This window comes from Somniosus microcephalus, chromosome 2 (genome assembly GCF_052327205.1).
Source record: "Somniosus microcephalus isolate GS21.2 chromosome 2, FLI_Smic_1.0, whole genome shotgun sequence".
Taxonomy (NCBI): Eukaryota; Metazoa; Chordata; class Chondrichthyes; order Squaliformes; family Somniosidae; genus Somniosus; species Somniosus microcephalus.
The window spans coordinates 186468661-186491024 of record NC_140988.1 but is presented as its reverse complement, the minus strand read 5'-3'; the positions used below and the strand labels follow the sequence as shown (position 1 = coordinate 186491024).

The window sequence follows — 22364 nt, the reverse complement described above, 5'->3', positions numbered from 1 at the left end:
ACATATTTATCTTATTTTTCCTTAAAAGATGCAATGGTCTCCACCTCAACCACTCCCTGCGGAAAAGCATTCCGTGTTCTGGCAACCCTCTGAAGAAATTTCTCCTAACCTCGCTCCTCACTCAATGAAAATTTTAAATTGATGAATTCGCTATTCCTTCCTAATGAATGTTGGCTTTAATTAGGAGGCTGACCTGCTAAATGAAACCCAGCATTTTCTGTGCTTAACAAATTGGAAAAAACAGTTTTCATTTGAGGTACTTTTAGTTCTAACTCTCTCCCATTTCAAACACTATAAATGATGAAAATTGATCACAATATATAAACATGGACATGTAACATTAAGTCACATCCCCATAGAGCACTGATTGTTAAAATAACAATTATAGGAGGTCTCTTAACAAAAATGCAATATGTAGAGAAATTGGGACAACGAATAAAGTGCAGAAGCCGAGCTTGTAGCGTATTGAGGAAAGGGGTAGGACGGAAACATGAACACTGTCAATTGCAAATAATCAAACAGTGTGGTAAACACCTATTCCAACCGCTACTGACTTTTAAAACATTTTTTAGAAGACAAACATTACTTACCGTACATTGCAAATCCATGGAATGGAATTACCCCTGTGCAGAACAAGTAAATTCAGTTTAATATGACCAACAATGGATCTTTGTTTTATGGAGTCATAACTGCTTTTTGGCTTTCAAATTACTTATTAAGCACAAAAAGTGAGTATATTGGCATTAACTGTGATTTTCAGTTTAGATATATAAAGAATAATAAAGAATTAGCAAATAATTGACATCTACTCAACAATGTGAAAGATAGCCTTGGTAAACCACACACACATGAAACAAAAAGAATAATGGGAAACTCCAAAACCCACATATTGTAATCAGTAAATATTACATCTGCCATTAGAGGAAATCCTTCCATCACACTTACCATTTGGAGGGTACACAACAGCATAATCCTCTAATGCAAGTTTCCCTATCAAAAAGCACAAGTGCAAGAATGTGGATAGAAAATATGCTTTTCTGTTACATCATAATATTCTTAGTTACAGTTCTTAGTCAGTCACAAATAACTTAATATTTTTCACCATGCAAAAATTAAACCAATTTCTGATACAAACATTGACAGGCTTGTGACAGATCCTGATTATAGTTGAGTATTAAATTATTTTAACTTTACTTACTGTTTGAAAAAGAAAGACTTGCATTTATATAGCACCTTTCACGACCACTGAACGTCTCAAAGCACTTTACAGCCAACAAAGTACTTTGGAGTGTAGTCACTGTTGTAATGTAGGAAACGCGGCAGCCAAATTGCGCACAGCAAGCTCCCAGAAACAGCAATGTGATAATGACCAGATAATCTGTTTTTGTTATGTTGATTGAGGGATAAAGATTGGCCAGAACACCAGGGATAACTCCCCTGCTCTTCTTCAAAATAGTGCCATGGGATCTTTTATGTCCACCTGAGAGCGCAGACGGGGCCTCGGTTTAATGTCTCATCTGAAGGACAGCACACCTCTGACAGTGCAGCACTCCCTCAGCACTGCACTGGAGTGTCAGCCTAGATTTTTGTACTCAAGTCCCTGGAGTGGGATTTCAACCCACAACCTTCTGATTCAGAGGCGAGACTGCTAGCCACAGTGTTTCATGTGTGTGTTTTGGACGTACTTTGGTATATAGATAGCAACTAAAGTCTGCATAGTGAGACACTTCCTTTTGAAACCTAATTGAAAGCTCCAATATATAAACTGGAACACAGGACTGATGCTAGTCTTGCTAAGGTTTTCAGTGGATACACACGTGAAGCAGATTTTCTTACCTCTGATATATGACTTGGGGGGAGAAGCACTGCTGTAGCTGAAATGATCAAGAACTAGTGTGTCTCGAGAAAAGCATAGCAGCACCTAGGAATCAACAGGGGAGCATATAAGCCTTAAATGTTATAATAATAACCTACATGGGTTAGAAATACTGATTTCTTACTGTAGCCGAGAAAAAGATTACCTACCTTCAATGTAATTTTTCTCATTAATTGAATGTAATTTATTACTACATATCCTGGGAAAGTTCCATCTAACTCAGAGAATGTAAGTGGGCAGTGTTTCTCTCTCTGGAATCTCCGAATAATTGGAGGACTAACACCTCTACTCGTGCAGGATCAATTTCCAGATCTGGTAAATTGGAGGTCTTTTGATAGGTGGCTCAGCTAAGTAGCAGAGATTCATTTTGTGCTGTTAGCATAATCACTTTACTGCCACAAATTGTGACATTCCAACAGTTTTTCTTCATTAACATCACATCAGATGGGGCCTCAGGACATGAGTTGGACTAAGGCTAAGACAGAAGAAATTCCTGTGCCCTGCTTTTCAGAACAGCAACCTTGTGTTACTGGGTTCTGCCCCAATTCCAGCCTCAACCTGCTGGGAATTCCTCGCAGATACAACACCATCCCCAAAGAAATTCAGAGCCAAGATGTACAACTGTAGGTACACTTACATTTCATTCTCTCAAAAACCTCCAGCTATGCAGCTTACACTTCTACTTTCACAGGAAGGAGCCATTCAGTTCCTCCTTTACTGTGCCTCTTGCATCAGGACCTCGAAGAGTCATTATCAGAAGATGAAGTTTTCCTCACATTTCTCCTTCCAGATATTATTTCATCTGATACATTTAATAAAGTTAGTTATTTGGCCCCAAAAAAATCTCCCTTCTAATTACAGGCAGCAGTCCTTGAAGAACTACTGCCATGCTGTATTTCCTGTCCGATCATGTGCCTTCCTGTACTTGTTGCACTTGCCACAAGGAGTATATTAAAATCAGTAGGAAGGGCTAACCTCGCAAGATATGATAACACAATTTCTCCATGTTCCCAGCTCAAGCCTGCCTATACTTGCATTGAATTTGCCCAGATTGTGTTAAAAGTGAGTCGTCCTTTCAGCCACAACAGAGAAAATCATAAACCGAACAGCCTGTTGCAGCCACTCTATCAATGAAGTGGAGATCAATAATATTTTCAGTGGATTAAAAAGTTTTACCTTTTCAGGCATAATTACCTTTTCAGACATAATTACATACCAAAACACCTTAAACTGTATCAAGTCCATCTTGCTTTCAGTCCTGCTTTCTACCCTAATGAAAGCTGAAAACTTTATTCCCATATACTCAATTTTAGTACTTGTTATTTGGTCAGATCTATCAACTTAGGGAACTGCCAGTTCATTTTTCCATTTATATACTTCCAACTTGCATTTATATAGCACCTTTAACATAGTAAAACATCCCAAGGCACTTCACAGGAGCGTTATCAAACAAAATTTGACACCAAGCCACATAAGGAAATATTAGGGCAGAGCCTGGTCAAAGAGGTAGGTTTTAAAGAGCATCTTAAAAGGAGGAACAAGAGGCAGAGAGGTTGAACGAGGGAATTCCAGAGTTTAGGGCGTAGGCAGCTGAAAGCACAGCTGCCAATGGTGCAGTGATTAAAACAGGGATGCACAAGAGGCCAGAATTGGAGGAGCGCAAAGATCTCGTACGGCTGGAGGAGCTTACTGACTCGTACGGCTGGAGGAGCTTACTGAGATAGGGAAGGGCGCAGCCAGAGGGATTTGAAAACAAGGATGAGAATTTATGTGCATAAATTCCAACAAAGTCAAAAAGATATATACTGGATTATAATGTCACAATTATCAAACATCATAAAAAGTTGCAAATTATGTTTTTAAGCTACAAAAACATTCAAGTTTATTCTCAACATCAGCTGACAAATTCTAGTTATAAATAAATGTAATGGCTTGCAATTCGATGCATTTAATGGAGCTGAAATTTCCTCCTCCTTCTCCCCAGGGTTATTTGGAGCACACCTGAAATGGCTGACCTGAACCTGTCCATATTTCCAAATTCAGATCATATGCATTGGCTTGATGTTTCCCCAGGGAAGCACTGGTTCTTGGCAGGGGCTTGCACCTAGAAGTGGGAGAAAAAGTGGCCTGCAGCAGCAGTAATAGCCGCCAGGTTCAGGGCCTTCTGGTTGCTGTCCAAAAAGAGCATTCAGAAGTCCTCCAGACCTGAAGATCCCAATATTGTAGCTGGGGAAAAAAAGTACTGGGAAATTGAATTAGGCGTGAAAATGGGCGCAGGGATAGTGATGCGCGATCTGCCCAACCTGTTGCGTGTAGTGCAGACAGCACGCAAAATTTGTGCTTCCTGCTCATTAGCATGATTGCAGAGCTGAACCCAGCGCTAAAGGCGCTGCTGCTTGGCTCAGCGTTCAACAGGGCACCCAATATCCGGTGCAGTCTGCTCGCCAATTAAAGTTTGTCTGCAGAGTGAAAAGCTATCTGCACTTTTTAAAAGGGAGGTGCTTTGTTGCAGAAGTACCGCGTTGTCATTGCAGCTGCAGCAATGGCAGAACAGGAGAGAGAAAGGGCAAGGCACTTCTCTGATTCAGCACAGGAGGCATTGGTCCAGAGGGTCTATAGAAGGAGACATGTCCTCTATCCGCAGGGGGGGGGGGGGGGGGGGGGGGCGGGCAGACGGCCTTCGAGACACACCGTCAGAAGGCAGTGGGAGGAGGTTGCCATTGATGATGATGGTATGCTCACACCTAATCCTTTCTTCTCACATCCCACTTCCCCCTCATCCAACAATCTCTTCTATTACAAGCTACTAATGGTGTATGCAGGAACATCTCGCTTCCCCCCCCCCACCCCCCGACCCTTACCACAACCCGATCCTTGTGCCTTTCTCCTTTCAGATACCAAAGAACTACCAGCAGCCCAACCTCTTCAGCCAGAAGTACAGGAGGAGAGAGATGGAGAAGAGGCACCATCACTCAATCTGACACACTCAGGCACCAGCTCAGAAAATGGCACTGCACATACTTTAGAGGGTAGTGTAGGGGCGGGATCTGCACGAGGCGAGTCACCAGGCACGAGTTGGCTCCAGCCAGGCCAGGGCGAAAGAATAGTACAGGTGCCAGCTCCACGGAGGGCGAGGTCGCAATCGAGTTCTGCGTCACAGGACTCAGATGAGGACTTCAATGGGCGGCCTTCAGAAGAAGGGTGATGGGCATGCGCACAGAAATGCTTGGTGCAATGGCAGGCCTGCCAGAGAGTCTCTTGTCACTGTCAAGGATCATGGTGGAGTCCGGCTGCAACATTGCACAGGCCATTCCATAGAGCTTGGAACCCATGATTTCCAGGATGGAAGTGATGGGCAACTCCATTAGAGAACTTCTGGACCCAACCATGATGCTAGGTGTAATGGGAGATGTTGCAGATTCCATTGCAGCACAAGCAGAAGTGACCCAACATCTGAGTGCTGCAGTGGAAGCTCTGCCATCGTGGCTGGGTTTACAAGTGTGGAAAGAGGCTTGAAGGGTCTCTCAGCAGTCCAGCAATCTGTTCTCCAACAGATGGCTAGGAATGCTGAGGCACTGCCCCGGGAGTGTGGCAGTGGCTCCATGGAGCAAAAACCTGCTGTCCCGTCTCAGGATGACAGCATTCACACTCCCACCCCTGCCACTTGCCAGTGCCACTGCAGTTTTCTGTCAGTCAGCCAGCCCAGACTTGCTGCTGCCCATGCCGAGGTGGTGCAATCTACAGCCAGGCCTTCTAAGCCCAGAGCTGTTCGAGGTCGCCTGCAAGGCCATCTGCAATGTCCACCTCAAAGTCAGCAGCCTTCCACCAGCCATGCTGCAGCCACTGGGGTAGCACTGCATAGAAGCACGAAAATAGGCAAAGCAACACGAAAGACAGACACCAAGGGAATGCACAAGGGTGATTAGTTGACTTTGCAATGTTTTACTGGAATTCATTTATAAATTATGTTTGGAATGTTTGTTTTCTGGTGGCTTTCATTTCAGCATTGTGCCCAGAAGACGCGGTGATGTTCTGTGACAGAGGGATGGTAAGGTGGGGAAGTGTTAAGCTACGGGGATCTGGGGTTTCATTCAGTGGAACCGGAGGCTGATGATGATGATGCGCTCACAGGCAGCCCACCCGGAATGGGGATTTGCAGGCTGCCTCCTCCCTTCCTCCTCCTCCTCTTCCGAGGTGGTCGCGGAACCCGTGGTGGCAAGGGCTGCGGCTTCATGATGGCCAAGTTGTGGAGGATGCAGCAGACCACCACTCGCTTGGGAGAGTACTGGAGAGCTCCTCCCGAGTAGTCAAGGCAGCGGAACCGTTGCTTTAGAACCCCGATGGTCTGCTCGATGAGTTTCCTCGTGGCAACACGGCTGTCATTATATGAGTGCTGGCCACGAATGGTGGGTTTGCGGAGGGGAGTCATCAGCCAAGTGTAGAGCGTATTGCCGATGTCTCTGAGCAGCCACCTTTGGGTTTGACGTGGTGGCTGGAAGATTGTTGGCACAGCGGACTGGCGCAGGATGACTGCTGCCAGGATACCGGGCAGTTACCATCATGATGTGCTGGGTGTGGTCGCACACCAACTGCACATTAAGAAAGTAGTAGCCGTTGTGGTACATCTCAGGAATGATATGCGGTGCCCGCAAAGTCATGTGTGTGCAGTCGATGGCGCCCGATACCCTGGCAAAGTGATGTGCGCGCTCCTCCTGCTTCTCCCTGTTCAGAGAGAAGACATTGAAGTCCCCTCTGCTGGAGCACAGAGCCTCTGTGACCTCCCAGATACAGCGATGGACGCGACGAACTGCGAGATGTTAGCTATGTCGTCTGTTCCAGCCTGGAAGAATCCGCTGGCGAAAATGTTCAGGGCCACGGTCACCTTGAGGCTCACTAGCAGCGCCGTCATTGCCCTGCTCTGAGGCTGCAGGTCTGGTTCCAAGAAGTAGCAGAGTTTTGTGACCATCTCCTTGGTGAAGCGGAGCCTCCGAATACACTGCTCCTTGCTTAAGTGCAGGTAGATGTGCTCCCCGAGGACTCTAGGTAGGTAATGCCTCCTGCCAAGAGCCCTCCTTAAGTAGCTCGTCTTTGCTGCCTCTGCTTCATCTCCCTGTCATGCTGCAGTTCAAGGTGGCTGCAAGTGAAGCCCCCATGACTGGGAGCAAGTGCTGTAGTCAGAGGCCTTCCTTGAAGAGCCAACGCCTTCCCAATGTCCAGCAGCACTCATTACACACTTTCCCAACGTCTTGTACCAAGGAACTAATTAAATAAATTTTACAGGAACCTGTATAAAACCAAAAAGCAACTTATCTTAAAGTTGCATTGCATCCCTTTAAGTAGCGCTGTTGGGGTCCCTCGTGCAGCTTAACGCACGTTCAGCTGTGCATGTTTAGGAGAGGGTGACGTTCAAAATGGCAGGTTGTGTGTCAAATCGGCATTACACACTGATTGACGTCCCAAACTGCCTCATTTGAATTCTTCTGCTGCACGCAGGTAACGGTCGCGTTTTCACCCTTCCCAAGATGGCAACCAGTACGACCCACACCAAAAGTCGACAGAAACCGGCCTTAACTGCGGCACCAAGCATAGGAATTTCGGGGCCCTTCATCGTTTTGGTGCTTACTGCCTACACTTTCTGGGATCCTCTGATCAAAGTTATTACAATAAATATAAAAACCAAAGAGTAATAATTTGATGATACTTAATTTTTTTTCTTGACAAACTTGTAATTATGTGATCAAAAACAGCAAATTTGTATGCAATAAACATTTTTGTCTAAAAAGATCTCTATTTTCCTATATTTTTCTCAAATGTGTTGGTTTGTTAACTAATTTAACCCCAAAGATAAAACTCCAAATTATTTTATATTTGTTACAAGCACAGCCAAATAAATTATATCAATTAGGTAGCCCTTGTGCATTATATTTACCCCCTTAAAAATAATTCGTTAAAGGTGTGATCTATTACTTTTAATCTATTCTGAGTGGTTCGTTTAGCCTCAGTGCTCTTTAAATCAGCATTGATATAAGATGTGAATACACATGCCCAACCGGGAAGCCATTCCTGAGGATCAACAGTAATGTTTTGTGTCCCATCTTCTTCATTCTAGACTGCATTTTAGTTTCACTTGTCAATGCTGAAATTGGAATGTTCCAAATCACAATGTCCTTTTTCTCTACCAGAGGGTTAAAAAGTTATCACAGCTCCCAAGGTCATTATGATCTATGTTGAGTGGCTTTTGGTGGCCTTTGATAATTTGAAATTAAGGTTTTTTCAGTTAGAAGGCAACTCTCACTGGTCAAGTTTAGATTCTTCCTGTGCTTTATACTTTCACATGTTCCATGTTTTCTTGATGTTTTCCTGAACATTACTCAGCATACATAGCAGTAAGTAAAAAATAAATAGATTAATGCATTTAGAACTTATTGGCCTGGATTTTGCAGCGGTAATGACAGCGAAACGGTCAGCCTTCGCCATCATTACTCCTCTGAAACTGACCGTAACTTCAAGATTTAGCGCATGTGCAGATAATAGCGGAAATCCTGAAGTTGCAGTCATTCAATCCCTGCTCTGCCACAGTTTGCACTGTGGAACTCCCCAGAGCTGGCAATCACTGAAATCATTTGAACCGACAAAAACTTCCCCTTTTCTGCTGAATATCGCTGTTCAAAACCCCATAAAAAGTCAAGCCTTGGCCAATGAGGTGTAACTGGCTTTTTAATGGCATACTGACTGCTGAACAACCGTTCTGGCCCTGAAAATTTAATTTTATATTTGTGGAGTGTCAAATTTCTTCATTATGATAAAAAAAATCTTTATTTTTTAGTTTGTTTATGATATTTCAGCTTCTACCTTAATCCCATGTGTATTTCCCAATCTTTATTTCACTCTCAAAAATTTAAAAACTGAATCATAAAAGTTGCTTTTTATTTCCTGGTTTGTTGTCTGAAAGAATTCTTCAATGTGATTGGCTGTTTAGCCAGCTTGATGTCATCACTGCTGCCAAATGCTGGAAACCCCCTTTGACAGTGCTACAATCAAATTAATGTCGAGAAAGCTAAAGTTTTCACCAGAGATCACAAGGGCCATTGCTCCTGTAAGATTCTCTACCACTGCCTCCTTAGCTACAAAATGTTTTAGAGTACTATTAAGTCACCATGAAAACTTGAGATATTCGAAGGTAAGTGCATAGTTGAAGACAAAATACAACCCAGCAAATTGAAAATTAAATTGGTAAAAGCTTGTGACTAATTATTAGGTCCAGGAAGCAATGATTAATTTCACAAAGCAGTTAATTACAATTTATTTTCCTTCTATAAAAATGACTTTGAAAAAAATGTTCTAATATTGGCCATAGTTACTTTTTAAGTTAAAAGTAATTGTTAACATTAGGTTAACTCAATTTATATCATGGCCAATTGACAGCTTTCTTAAATCATAGTACAATTTGTTTTTAAATTATCAAATAATGTAACTGATTAAAGAAAAGTGGTATTGCAGCCATTGGCAGAATGACTTTCCAGTGACGAATAGCAGTCAGACTTCTGATGGTGTTCAAATTGCAGATTAGTCTGCGATTTTATGGACAGTGTTTTTCTCGGCTTTAGTTTTATTGTACAATCTCACCAATTAGTTTTAGAGTTATTGAAGACTTTATAAAATCACCAACATATCCATTTCCAAAATTGTCTTTCTGGTAATATTTTAGAAGCACCTATTCTCAGTAAAACAGAAGCACATTCTTCAGTAAGTTTCCAAAAAAATTGCAATCTAACACACACCATATTTGCCCCACTTCCTTCCAGTTATATAGTGTAAAGCCACGCAGCAAAAAGTCAGTAGCAAGAATGATCGTAGGAAAATGCACTATGGGAAATTGTTGGTATTAAATCACAATTAACTCCAATGGGAAAGCTGATCAGCAGAGAAAGAATAAAGTTGAAAAAAATTGTCATACATAAAAAAAAGACAGTGGCTGGACCGGAATTCTCCAGGGAGTTAGCGGGCAGGATCGGTGGTGCATTGGGTGGGAAAGTGTTTTTTTTCCACGGCAGGTCAGGACCCTGCTGTGAACCAACCGTCACGCGCCTTTCCCAATGTTGGGTCTGCTCAGTGGTGGGGGAAACTAATTAAAATGATTAGCATTTAGTTGCCAGTTGCTTAACAGCTTTTATTCACTTATCTTTTGTCTTTTAACTTCATGACCACAGGATCCCCACTGCTCCAGCTGATTACTTGACAGCTTCAAATGTACAGGAAAAGCTCCCACCTGACTGATATTCACTTTCCTCAGGCAGAAGCTTTTTCTCACTCCATTTCCAGCTTTCCACTTTCCAACCACTCTCACCTCATTGGAAGAACTCTCTCACCATTGACAGAATGCTTCTGTCATCTCTACTTCACCTGCCATCTATTCCATCAACATGGGTGCCCTTTATACTCTTCCACTTTGGTCTTCAGAATCCCACCACAATCAGCCCCAACACCATCACCACCAGGCACACCAACAACAATACCAACCTTCTCCGCAATTACCTGAGGCTGCACAGGACACAGGGCATCAGCACCCGACCACATTGCTGCCTGGGATGCCAGGGCTGGCCTCACCATGGCCAGATTTACTTCACTTGACGCTGTACACCCTGGCTGCCACATGATGCGCCAGGTTGGCACCACCCCACACCAACACCATAAAGCATCCCTACAATGCCCAAGCCATTCCTTTCACACTCATCACCGTTGCGGAGGGTACCGTTATGTCTCACCATTCACTGCAACTCACTAAGCCACTGCCAAAGGTGCAAATCTGTCCAAGAACGCAAAGTTTTGAAAATAAAGGTTTCAATGTTTGACACCACATTAACAGAAATTTTACATGAACATTGCATAAAACACCCAAGTGGCTACCCTTGGATGTTGTTAGTTGGTATGATTGCACTAGGATGAGTGTGAGTGGTGGCTAGTGAGATGGGGATGTGATAATATAGATAGAGAGGGATGGGTGGAGGTGCAAGATAAGTTGGTGTGAGTAAGGATGTGTAGGAGTAGGGTAGGGAAGGCAGAGTAATGGGGATGTGATGAGAGGCACAGCAGGATGAGGTTGAGTGTGGCTTTGTACTAACATTTCGTGATCTACTGAGATCATTGAAACATTTGTGGTACTGCACCCAGGTCCTCCTGATCACATCCATGCTTGTGCCCTCCTTTGCAATGCGCAACCAAGCTGTGTTGATCTCCTGGGGAGGTCTCTTCCGCCCATGGGAAGGGAAGAGGACCTCCCTGCGTGCTGTGACTCCCTCCATAAGCATATGCAGGGAGTCATGGGAGAGCCTGGGTGCAGCCCTGTGCTTTTGTGCAGTCATTGTCAGTGTTTGCAGCACTTCAATGTTGTAGAACACCGACGGCACAAGTGTCAAGACAAATGCGTCCATGGTCCCTTTAAGGAAACTGGCTGATGACACGTCGTGAAATGACGTCACCAGATCCGCTTCCTCTAATTGGGCCGGGTAATGTGCTGGGCGGACTTAACAAGCCCAATTAACGGAATGTCATTTTACACAGCGGGATGGAGCCAGCAGCGGGGTCGCGACCCGCCACAGACATCACCCGCCATGGACCCACCGAGGTCAGTCTTCTCCTTCTTCTCTCGTATGGTAGTAGCAAAGCAAATCAAATGTCAATATCCAAGTCAGGTATCCAGGTCAAAGCTTCCGGTGTAACAGCGTGGATATCTTGTCGGCTGCCTGCGAATTTCCTCTGAGGACAGTGCTCAATGATGTGCTCCAGGGTCTGATTAGGAGCTCCACAGTCGTATGATGGGGATGTTTTGAACTTTCATCTATGGAGAAGGTGGCAGCATCTACCATGGCCAGTTCTGAGGCAGTTGATGGTTGTCCACCGTTTGCGAGGAAGGTTTGATCCTTCAGGTTGTACTGCGGGGTCCTCTAAAAGGAATCCATTCCATACGTCAGTTCCTCCAAGCATTTTGCCATCGGTCATCAAGGCTGAGGGGAGATCGCTGAAGGGCTTCGGTAACGGTCCAAAATGGCCTTCTAGATTTGAGGCGGGTTGGTGGTAGGTTGTTCAAGTCGGCCTGGATCAACATGTCTTTGCTGGTGTAGCGGTTATATTCTCTGCAGACTGCATATTTGCGGCGTAGGTGTGGTGGTGCGATGTTTGCAAGCACGGGCAGCCAAGGTGTCGGTGTCGATAAAAATGTACCAGTGATAATTCTCATAGTAGAATTCAGCTTGACATCAACAGATTTGACATGCGGACCTGATAGTGGATGTTGACAGCCTTCTCGCGGACCACCCTGTTACGTGATCTTAGATCGCAACTAATGTCATCTTAAAGGACATCGAACTTGTCGTTAAATCGACCTCCCAGTGACAGTAGCAAACCAAGCAAATCATGGCCAGTAGTACAATCTTACTTAAATCAATTGTTTGTGGGCAGAGAAGCTGAGGCACAGGAGTGCAAAGCCACAGGATTGAGACAAGATGGTGAGTGAGTGACGACCAAGCATCAAGACTTGTAAAAGAATGGAAGCTGTAAGGAGTGGAGGTTTGGGAGATTGGGCGGGGGCAACTGACAAGCAAGGGCTGAGGCCCAAACAGGAGGCCTAAAGTTCAAACAATAGAGAAGATGGAATGTATCTGGTGTTACATGGTACTGCTAATCACAAGGTCAGGAATCTGCCAGCCACATTACAACAACAACTTGTATTTAACACAGTGAAATGTCCCAAGGCGCTGCACAGGAGTATTGTAAGACAAAAAGTTTGACACCAAGCCACATAAGGAAAAATTAGGGCAAGTGACCAAAAGCTTGGTCAAAGAGGTAGGTTTTAAGGGGCATCTTAAAGGAGGAAAGGTAGGTAGCGAGGCGGAGAGGTTTAGGCAGGGAATTCCAGAGCTTAGGGCCGAGGCAACAGAAGGCCCGGCCACCAAAGGTTCAGCGATTATAATCAGGGATGTTCAAGGGGCCAGAATTAGAGGAGCGCAGCTATCTCTGGGGGTTGTGGGGCTGCAGGAGATTACAGATATAGGAAGGGGCGAGGCCATGGAGGGGTTTGAAAATAAGGATGAGAATTTTGAAATCGAGGCGCTGCTTAACCGGGAGCTAATGTAGGTCAGCGAACACAGGGGAGATGGGCGAACGGGAATTGGTTCGAGTTAGGACACGGACAGCCGAGGCTTGGATGACCTCAAGTTTACGTAGGGTGAAATGTGGGAGGCCAGCCAGGAATGCGTTGGAATAGTCAAGTCTAGAGGTAACAAAAGGCTTGGATGAGGATTTCAGCAGTGGATGAGCTGAGGCAAGGGCGGAGACAGGTGATGTTACGGAGGTGGAAGTAGGCGGTCTTTGTTATGCTGCGGATATGTGGTCGGAAGCTTATTTCAGGGTCAAATATGACACCAAGGTTGCGAACAGTGTGGTTCAGCCTCAGACAGATGTTAGGGAGAGGGATGGAGTCAGTGGTTAGGGAACGGAGTTTGTGGCAGGGACCGAAAACAATGGCTTCGGCCTTCCGAATATTTAATTGGAGAACATTTTTGCTCATCCAGAACTGTATGTCAGACAAGTAGTCTGACAATTTAGAGACCGTGGAGGGGTCGAGAGAAGAGGTAGTGAGGTAGAGCTGGGTGTCGTCAGCGTACAAGGTAATTACAGTGGTAATTTACAGATAACTAATTTTTCTCCATTTTTAGATTTAAGAGGCATACTGTAATGGTGGCCTTGTTCTCCTATTACCTGGTTGGCTGTTTTTTCTGAACCAATCAGAAAGCAGATGTATGAGCCTGCACGAGATTTCAATGGATTGGGCACTGCTAGTAGATCTTATGGGAGTAACAGAGGCAGATCGGGCTTCATTTAACATCTCATCCAAAAGACAGCACTCCCTTAGTGCAGTACCCCGAAGTACTGGACTAAAGAATCAGCCTAGATTATGTGGTCAAGTCTCTGAAGTGAGGTTTGAACCCATGACCTCTGACTCCGAAGAAAGATTGCTGCCACTGAGTCACGGTTGACGAGGAGGAATAGTGCACCACTTAAAGATTACGTCATTAACCAAGGCTGTCTTGATGCTGTGGAAACTGTACTGAAGGAATTTGAACAGGGAATGATGGGATAAGCATGGAGTTAGGGGACAGCAACATTTTTGAAGATCTCACAGGGAGGGAAGTTGAGGATAGTCTGGTCTTTGGAGAAAACAGAGCAATTGATGGTTGGCTTGTTAAGGCAGGGTTGATGACAGCAGTTGTGAAGGGCAGGGAGACATAGCCTGAGGAAAGGGAGCTATTGACAATATTGACAAGCCAACACCGAGTTCTGTGGTGAGGAGGGGATGAGTCTTAGAGAAATGAGCTTAGTAAGGAAAGGGGGAAATGGAGGAGAAAACTAATTGGTTTGCTATTTCTACTAAATAAATCAGAAAGCTTGACCATTTAGACGGACATATAAGAAAAATAAATAAGATAGGTAGGCAGAGAAACAAACAGACAGATGAAGAAAGACAAGTAAGCAAGTGAGCACCAGTAGCAATACAGGAAAAAAATCTACTCTGTCTCACCTATCATGTTGTATACTAATGAGATCTTGACAGCAAAACTGGATGTCATGGAAGAAGAAATGTAACCAAACCCCACAAGTAGAGGTGCTATATATCAGTAAAAAAATGAAATAAAAAACTGGCTTGGATAGTGCTTTAAAGTTATAACTCAATCTTAAAGTTTGCTATATTGTTTCAAAATTGACAGAGTTTCATTTCCAAGGCTTGAGTGGTCATCATATTTAGTTTTGTAACTTGTAACAACCTCCAACCCATTATCATCTTAAACAGTTGTTTAGTATTACTGGAATAATTTATTTCATTAGAAATATTGTTGATTTCCCACCTTTAAATAATTGTTGCATTTTGAAATAATTGTTACTTTAAAAAAAAATCACGATGGCTCGCATCAGAAAAAGCCAACTAGCCAATCTAGTTGATTCTGATAAGGTAAATGTATAAAACAAATTTAGACCATTTTAATCTACTTCCTGCCATTAGCACTGAATATCCTATTTTATAATACACATGCATATATGCTTATTGCTTTGAATTATTCTTTCCTGTTGTTGTCCGACTTATTTTATTTGCTTCAGCTTATTTTTCATTTCATATTTTGTATTTGAAAGGAAAGGAGAATCTGGGTTAGTACTTTTTATTCAATGTACTTCTTGCCTCTTGACCACTCTTGAAATCACTGATGAAAAGCAGCTCCATTAATTGCAACTAAGATTATGAATTACGACTAGCCTGGGAACTGATCGAACTATTTATACTAGGAAAACACCCATAGAATAAGATTATTAACCCAGCAGTCATAGAAACATAGAAATTATAGTACAGGACGGGACCATTCAGCCCTTCCGGTCGGTGTTGAATTTCGTTCAATCTCCGGGGCTGATTTTATAGTTATGCATGTGAAATTCCTTCAACCATCATATTCAGCAGAGGCAAGACTACATAACCCAGCCATCTGTTTTATGCAGCTCGCATTTGCATCTAAGTTGCACGAAGATATTGAGCTTTAGATGAGGTAAGAGACAAGCATAGCTCTACGGTTCACTGCTTGCACGCATCTTCAGTCTATGAGTTCATTACAGCTTATCTCACACCTAAATCTGAGATTCTTCTTCAGATACAGACATCTGCTAAACAAATTACCACTATCCCTATCACAACATAAATACACATAAGGTGGGTTTGGGGTACAATAAAATTAGCATGATAGATAAAGTTAGGTGTTAATTCTTGTTCATTTCTAGGGGTGACAATGAACTAGGGGTGAATATGAACTACAACTCCAATACTAATATGGATTGTACTAAACTTTGCAAAATCTAGGCTAGAACTTACATCAAAACATAAAGAACTTTTCCCTAGCGCATTTGTTTAGTTACATTTTCTAACGCAAAAATGTCATTATTTAATATTTATAAGAGTTTTAGATATCTATGGGCACCATTTCCTTAGCTGGTAGAAGTTTGGAACAGCAGGTTGAGTTATAACTCCTCCAAGTTCATAACAAATACAGGAAACTTTGTGATATCCGGCACCGACGGGTTGCCGATCTATCAAAACTGCCAGACATACAAAGTTAATGTTGAAGCATACGGAGGTTTTCATCTCCGTATCTGACAACAAACACTGTTGCTTAGCAACAGCTTCTAAAGAGTCGGCTGCAGCTGCAAGTGTCTCTAGCTGAAGCTGTTGCTATAGCTACAGACCTTGCAGTGCCTGACTGGGGAAAAAAAACGAACCAGAACTAAAAAAACTTATAGAAAACGGCTCCTGATTTTTGCCGTTAGATCGAGTATTCCGGACGTACAACCTCCGGATAAACCAAAGTTTCCTGTATCAACATCCCAGGATACTGCATCACTGGTACAATTTGCCAGATGAGACAATTAACAGAGATTCCATCTATCCTTTTTGTTGGGCAATAAAGTGTGCATTTATACTGATACTAGCTGGGGAGCCCCGCGTTGCGAGGGCAATTTTGGGGCGCTTGGTCTCCCTGCCCGTGTGTGCCCCCTCTCCCTGTCATGTCCTCTCCCTGTCCTATCCCTCCCTCCCCTCCCCTCTCTCCCTCCCCTCCTCTCCCTCCCCTCTCTCCCTCCCCTCCTCTCCCTCCCCTCCCCTCCTCTCCCTCCCCTCCCGTCTCCCTCCCCTCCCCCACACCTACCCTCCCCCACCCCCTCCCCTCGCCCACCCCCTCCCCTCCCCCACTCCCCCGCTCCCCTCTGTCCCTCTCTCCGGCCCCTCCCCCTGCCTAGCGCCTGAGGTCCGGTGCCGTTGCGATAGCGGCCGTGCGGGGGCCTAGCGCTTAAGGCGCGGTCGGGTTTTGAAGCCGGGACGGACCGGAGCGGAGGTCCCCCGCGTACCGCGCGGCTGATGGACGGCTGCTGTGGGCGGGCGGCGCATGCGCGGTCGGCGCATGCGCGGTCAGTGCGGGCGGCGCATGCGCGGTCAGTGCGGGCGGCGCATGCGCGGTCAGTGCGGGCGGCCCGCGGGGAGCAGGCAAGGGCGGCTTGGCGGCCATTAGCGAGCGGGAAACTTCGGGCGGCCCGCCCGCGCTCCGTCCGCGACACCGTGAAACCTGAGAGGGGGAAGTAGAGAGAGACAGAGAGGGAAGAGGAGAAGGAGAGAGAGGGAAGAGGAGAGAGGGAAGAGGAGAAGGAGAGAGAGGGAAGAAAGAGAGAGAGAGAGAGAAATTTTTTGAGCTTCAGGCCCCGAGTCCCCCCTGCGCGAGGGTGAGGAAGAGGGGGGGGGGGTTGCTAAACACAATATAAAACTCAAATAAATTGTTAGTTAATTCCCTAACACATAATTCAAATATTTACCTTACTTCCCTAACACACTGAAAGTGTGGGGAAAAAATCGTGAAAAATCAAGACGGCGGCCACTCACCTCGGTTCAGAAGGATAAGGCCCGCCCACACACGCACCGATTGGTCGACCGGTCAGGTCACCGAAGCGTAGGATTGGTCAATCGTCGAGTCACTCGACACTCAACTGTAGGAAGGAACCCGCCGTCCGATTGGTCGACCTCGACGTCACACGGTCGCTAATGAGATGCTAATGAGCGGAACGCTGAAAGTTTTTGGGATACCGCGGGCGGGATTTTTGTCCAGCCGAAATGTAAATACGCCTATGACCGGTCCGGAATCGCAAGCTTTCTTTTGAGGCGACGCGCGCGTCGGTACGCTCTGTAACTTTCAAACGTATAGAGAACAGACAGACAGACATCGGGACAGACAGAAGAGCCGCTTTATAGATATAGATACAAAGTGTTTGTTGCTTTGTAGCAATGCTTAAAATTGCAGTATAATTCCAGAGTGAGGGCCTGTCCTGGCTCCGAAGAGAAGATGCAGGAACTGGTTCGGGGCCCTCACGATGCAGAGAGCCGCGTGGCAGACAGTCTCCCACACCTTTGGCTTGATATCAAATGGAATGTAACTCCAATTTGATGTCAAATCAGTTTTAAAAAGTGCTCAGAAGGGTCATTTGAGCCTCCTGAACAATTCGTAAGTTTACCTGAAGTTGAGTTAAATGTTTAGACAAGGCAGCTGCTCCAGCCCACACTCTCTAAACAATTACATTGTAACCACTGGGAGAAGAGCTCGGTGCAGAGCTCTCTCCTGAGCTAAAGACCAGACAGTATCAACAGCTGCCTGATTGAATCCAAACTGCAGATATCCATCCTAAACTAGTTACTGCAGTAAAAATGCCGTGAAAGCTTTACTTTATAACAACATTTTAAAAAGTATCTTTATAAATATTATAGACTTAAAGGCCTAGAAATTGAGTTTGGGGCGGCCAGCTCGCTCGCGCCCAGAAACTACCACTGCGCGCGGAGCCACTTGTGCCCACCGGAAATTCAGTTTCAGCGCCCCAAGTCGAAGCCGGCCGCAAATCAAGGGTTTCGGCGCCCCCGCTTGGGGCACTGAAACTGAATATCGGCGCGCTAGGTGCCGCAGCGCCACCCGCTGCGGAGCGGCAGGCTGCGGTACTGCAGGCCTTCCTCCCTCTCTTAAGGGGGAGGTGCCTGCAACAGCGAGATCGCCGCTCGCTAGTGCCGGCAAATGAGCCCGGCACCACGGAGAAGTGCCGGGCTCCCGGAAAACAGCCGGCAATGACGCGGGGGGGGGGGGGGGGGCGTGGAGGAGGCCGGGGAAGGAGGTGCGGGCAGGCGGCCGCCGAAAAAGCGGCCGGCCGCACCTCTGCCTTAACTCGCCCCACTACCGCATCAGTTCGGCCCCGTTTTCTGGTCGCTGTTTGCGGCCGCCGCGGAAGAGGCGGCCGCAACTCAATATGGCGGTCGGGCCGGTAGCGGGGCACTGCGCACACCGATGACGTCATCGGTGGCAGCGCAGCGCTACTGGCTAACGCCGCCATTACCGCAGCGCTGAATATCGGGGAAAGCTCAGCAAGTGGCGTAAAAGCCCTCTTTGGGCGAAAACTGGGCGCAAAGCCTACTGAATTTCTAGCCCAAAAACTTTAAAAAAATCATATTCTTAAAAGAATACAAAAGGCTTATGCAAAGAGCCTAAACATAAAGTCTACATCTTTTTTCTTATTTGCATTTTTTAATCTCGCAACACTTCCCATTAAAATGTCCTCTAAAAAGAATGGCAGTAATGAAATTAAGCATTCTATTCCTTTGTACATACTGGATCCACTGCACATGGATTCATCTGAAACATTTCAACTGACCTGATACAAATAATCTTCAAATACAAAATAGTAATCATCATTGCTAGCTGTTAGCTTCACATCCTAGAACAAAAGAAGGGAAATGTCAGAAAATAACAAAATCTCTCCACAATTTTTTTCAATTGATCAATAAATTATCCTTTTTCGGGGAGAGGGGTGGGGGAGAGATAGGGCGTGAGCTTCCACCATGAGAGATATCCATGCTGAGAAAGAGATTATTTTAAAATTTCTGGCATCAAACACTCTCAAATGAGTTGAAGCATTAAATCAATCTGGGCTAGATTGGAACCCAGCTCTGACGTGAAAGCAAACAGTGCTGAACGTCAGTAACATCTATTTCTCCCAGGAAAGAATATCAAAAACTACTCCAGTTAATGGACAGTCAACACTTGCAATCAGAACTCATTTGAAATCTTGTAACTGTCAGTTTTACAGTAAAGCTTTAACATGTATAGAAGATTCACTTGACTTTTTTGGCATTACATTCATAAATGGTAAAATATAGGCACTCTGGAGTCATAAATCTGCAGAGGGTTGGTGGGTGGGAAAGGCACATATTGGTGTAAGTGGCGAGAGACATCTTCGAAGAACCTCCACCAATGAGCCCTGGCAAACTTTCTGGGGTTGGGGGAGATTCTCTACTTTGCATGCCAAAAGACAGTTACCAGTGTCACTATGGAGTACATCTACGGTGCCCAATGAAGCCAAAATGTGCCCGCTCTGGGGGTGGGGGGAAATGAGAGAGAGCGTATCACAGACCCCCGAGGGAAATAACAGTTGGTTGCTTCCTCCCGGGGGTGTGGGGGGAGGAGGGGGGTTATGGCAGAAGTACGCCAGAAGGACTGTGGATTTTCAGGTATTTTATTATATTAAAAACAATGTCCAAATATGTGAAAATAAATATAATACAGCATTAAAAATTAATCAGCTACATGCTTTGGGGAAAGAATTAAATGCTTGTGGTGAAAAACAAATTAACAATCAGAATTTTGCACAACTCAGCAGCACCATAATACTATCGCAGAGGCTCATATTTATTTGGTGAACATACCATTCAAATGAATCTTACTGATACAGAATTCAGTGCCACTTTAATTATTTCAGTGGGATAATTAACAAGGAAAAATGTTAAATTTTGCAGAACAGATTCAGCAGCTGGTGCCAATCGCTCATCAAGGATGATTCAAAGAAAATTGTGAGTCGAAAAATCAGTCTGTCTGTACAGAAACATGCAGTAAATGAGGTACAATATTTATAGCCTATACAGTCTCTACAATCCCACAATTTTTTAATAATGGAATGAGTTTTCATTTAGTGTCATGCACCTAGGAAACACCACGCTTGGTGAACAACCATTCAGAATTTCTGATGATTTTCCATTAAAAAAAATGGAATTATAAATTGGAGTAACTTTTACAAATATAACAGCATTGTTAGTTTGGCACAATGGATTTGGAAACATGAGAAAACTACACCCCAGCATCCCTTGCAATGTTCCTAAATACTTGAAAACCCCACTTTTAAAAAATACTTAAATATTGAATGGATATAGCTCAAAAATACATGTCTTTATTTTTCAATCGAATCAAAAAATATCTTTCTTTGTTAAATATCTCTGCAGTAGTACTTAGTGGGGGTTAAATTTGATAGTGCAGGAAAACGGGCATGGGAATTGCACACTGCCAGCTATTCAACCATGACAGCCACATCAGCCAAACATATCGCAAGACTCTCACTAACACACTTCCCTCTTTCTTGCAGAAGGTGGCGCATAATACGGGACAGCAGACTGCCACTGGTGGAGGAACAGTGAGACTGCACACCCATTTCTCCCCTTGAGGAGATGGTGCTGTCCATAATGGGAAGGGGCAAAGCGGAGGTCGTGGCCACTGGTGACTCTGGAGGAATTGCGTAGCAGAATGTCTGCATACCTAATCCTCCTTCCCTCCTCTCACTTCTCAGTCACCCCACACTCTGAATGAGAAACTGCAGATGCTGTCAGCACACACTTCTACCTCTCTGCTCTCCCCACACCACAACCAAACCCTTGTCCCTTTTTAACTTCACGTCACCAGTGGAGGAAGATGAATAGAGCGATAATGAAGATGCACCGTCACTTGAGCTCACTCTCGCAGCGACCAGCTAAGAGACTGACACTATGCGGACATTAGAAGCTAGGTTAGAGGAGGGGTCTGCATGCGAGAGTCACTGGGCACACAGGTGCAGGAGCCAGGGCAGGGGCACAGGACACCACAGGCACCAGCTTGCCGGAGAGTCTAGGCCCATGGTGCCATTGGTGGGAAAAGGAAAATATTTTTTTGCATACCTTGTAGATGAGGCTGTCGACTAAAAGATCATGTTGAATCACATTTGATTTCAGTTGTTCATAATATAAAGAATCCTGTGAATATAGAAAACATTGCAGTTGATGCTTTAATCACTGAAAGGTAATGCATTTAGAAGTTTTACTAATATGAAGTTCAAAACATCTTGCATATCTATTATTATTATACTAGCTGAAGTGCCCGGCGGTGCCGAGGCTTTTTCGAGGGCATGTTGTTGTTGGAAGAGAGTGAGAGCGCGACTGGGGGGGAAGAGAGAGAGCGACTGGGGGGGAAGAGAGAGAGTGACTGGGGGGGAAGAGAGGGAGGGGAGGGGGGGGAGGGGAGGAGGGGGGGAGGTGGAGGGGGAGGGCGGGGAGGGGAGGGGCGGGGGGAGGGGAGAAGGAGAGAGGAGGGGGAGGGGAGAAGGAGAGAGGAGGGGGGAAGAAGGGGCGGGGGGAGGGAGGGGAGGAAGAGAGAGGAGGGGGGGGAAGAGTCCATGAGCCCCCTGATCCCCGTCCCCCCAAACTCCCGAGCCCCCTGATCCCCACCCCCCGAACTCCAGAGGTTGGCCCCCCGAGACTCGCACCCCCACCCCCCACCCCCGAGGCTCGCCCGCCACCCACCCACCCCCGAGGCTCGCCCCCCCCCCCCCACCAACCAAGCACCGAACTCCGGAGGCGCGATCTTCCGAGCACCAGCCTCCCGAGCTGGTTTCAACATTGCGGCTGTGCGAGACGGCCGGAGGGCCCGGTTGCCAGGGTAACCGTGACGCTGACCAAGCCCCGCCCCCGGGCCGAGCCAGAGAGACGCCGCGGCTCAGCTGCTCCTGCTGCGCGCGCGCGGCAGCCCCCCACCCCCCCGAGGGTCGCGGCCCCCCCCCCCGAGGTGAAGACCGC

General features: G+C 45.6%; 1 protein-coding gene across 9 annotated transcripts in view; it reads right to left on the bottom strand.

Moving 5' to 3' along the window:
* The window catches only part of tbc1d19 (TBC1 domain family, member 19), a 198269-nt gene that overhangs the window by 46214 nt on the left and 129691 nt on the right, over positions 1 to 22364 (bottom strand). For all 9 annotated transcript variants that reach the window (XM_085968188.1, XM_085968140.1, XM_085968160.1 and 6 more), the window contains 5 exons: positions 21471 to 21545; positions 19145 to 19207; positions 1837 to 1921; positions 946 to 990; positions 591 to 623 (listed from right to left, as the gene is read on the bottom strand). In XM_085968188.1, coding sequence (XP_085824314.1) covers positions 591 to 623; positions 946 to 990; positions 1837 to 1921; positions 19145 to 19207; positions 21471 to 21545 — 301 coding nt within the window. The remainder of the gene's footprint in view (positions 1 to 590; positions 624 to 945; positions 991 to 1836; positions 1922 to 19144; positions 19208 to 21470; positions 21546 to 22364) is intronic.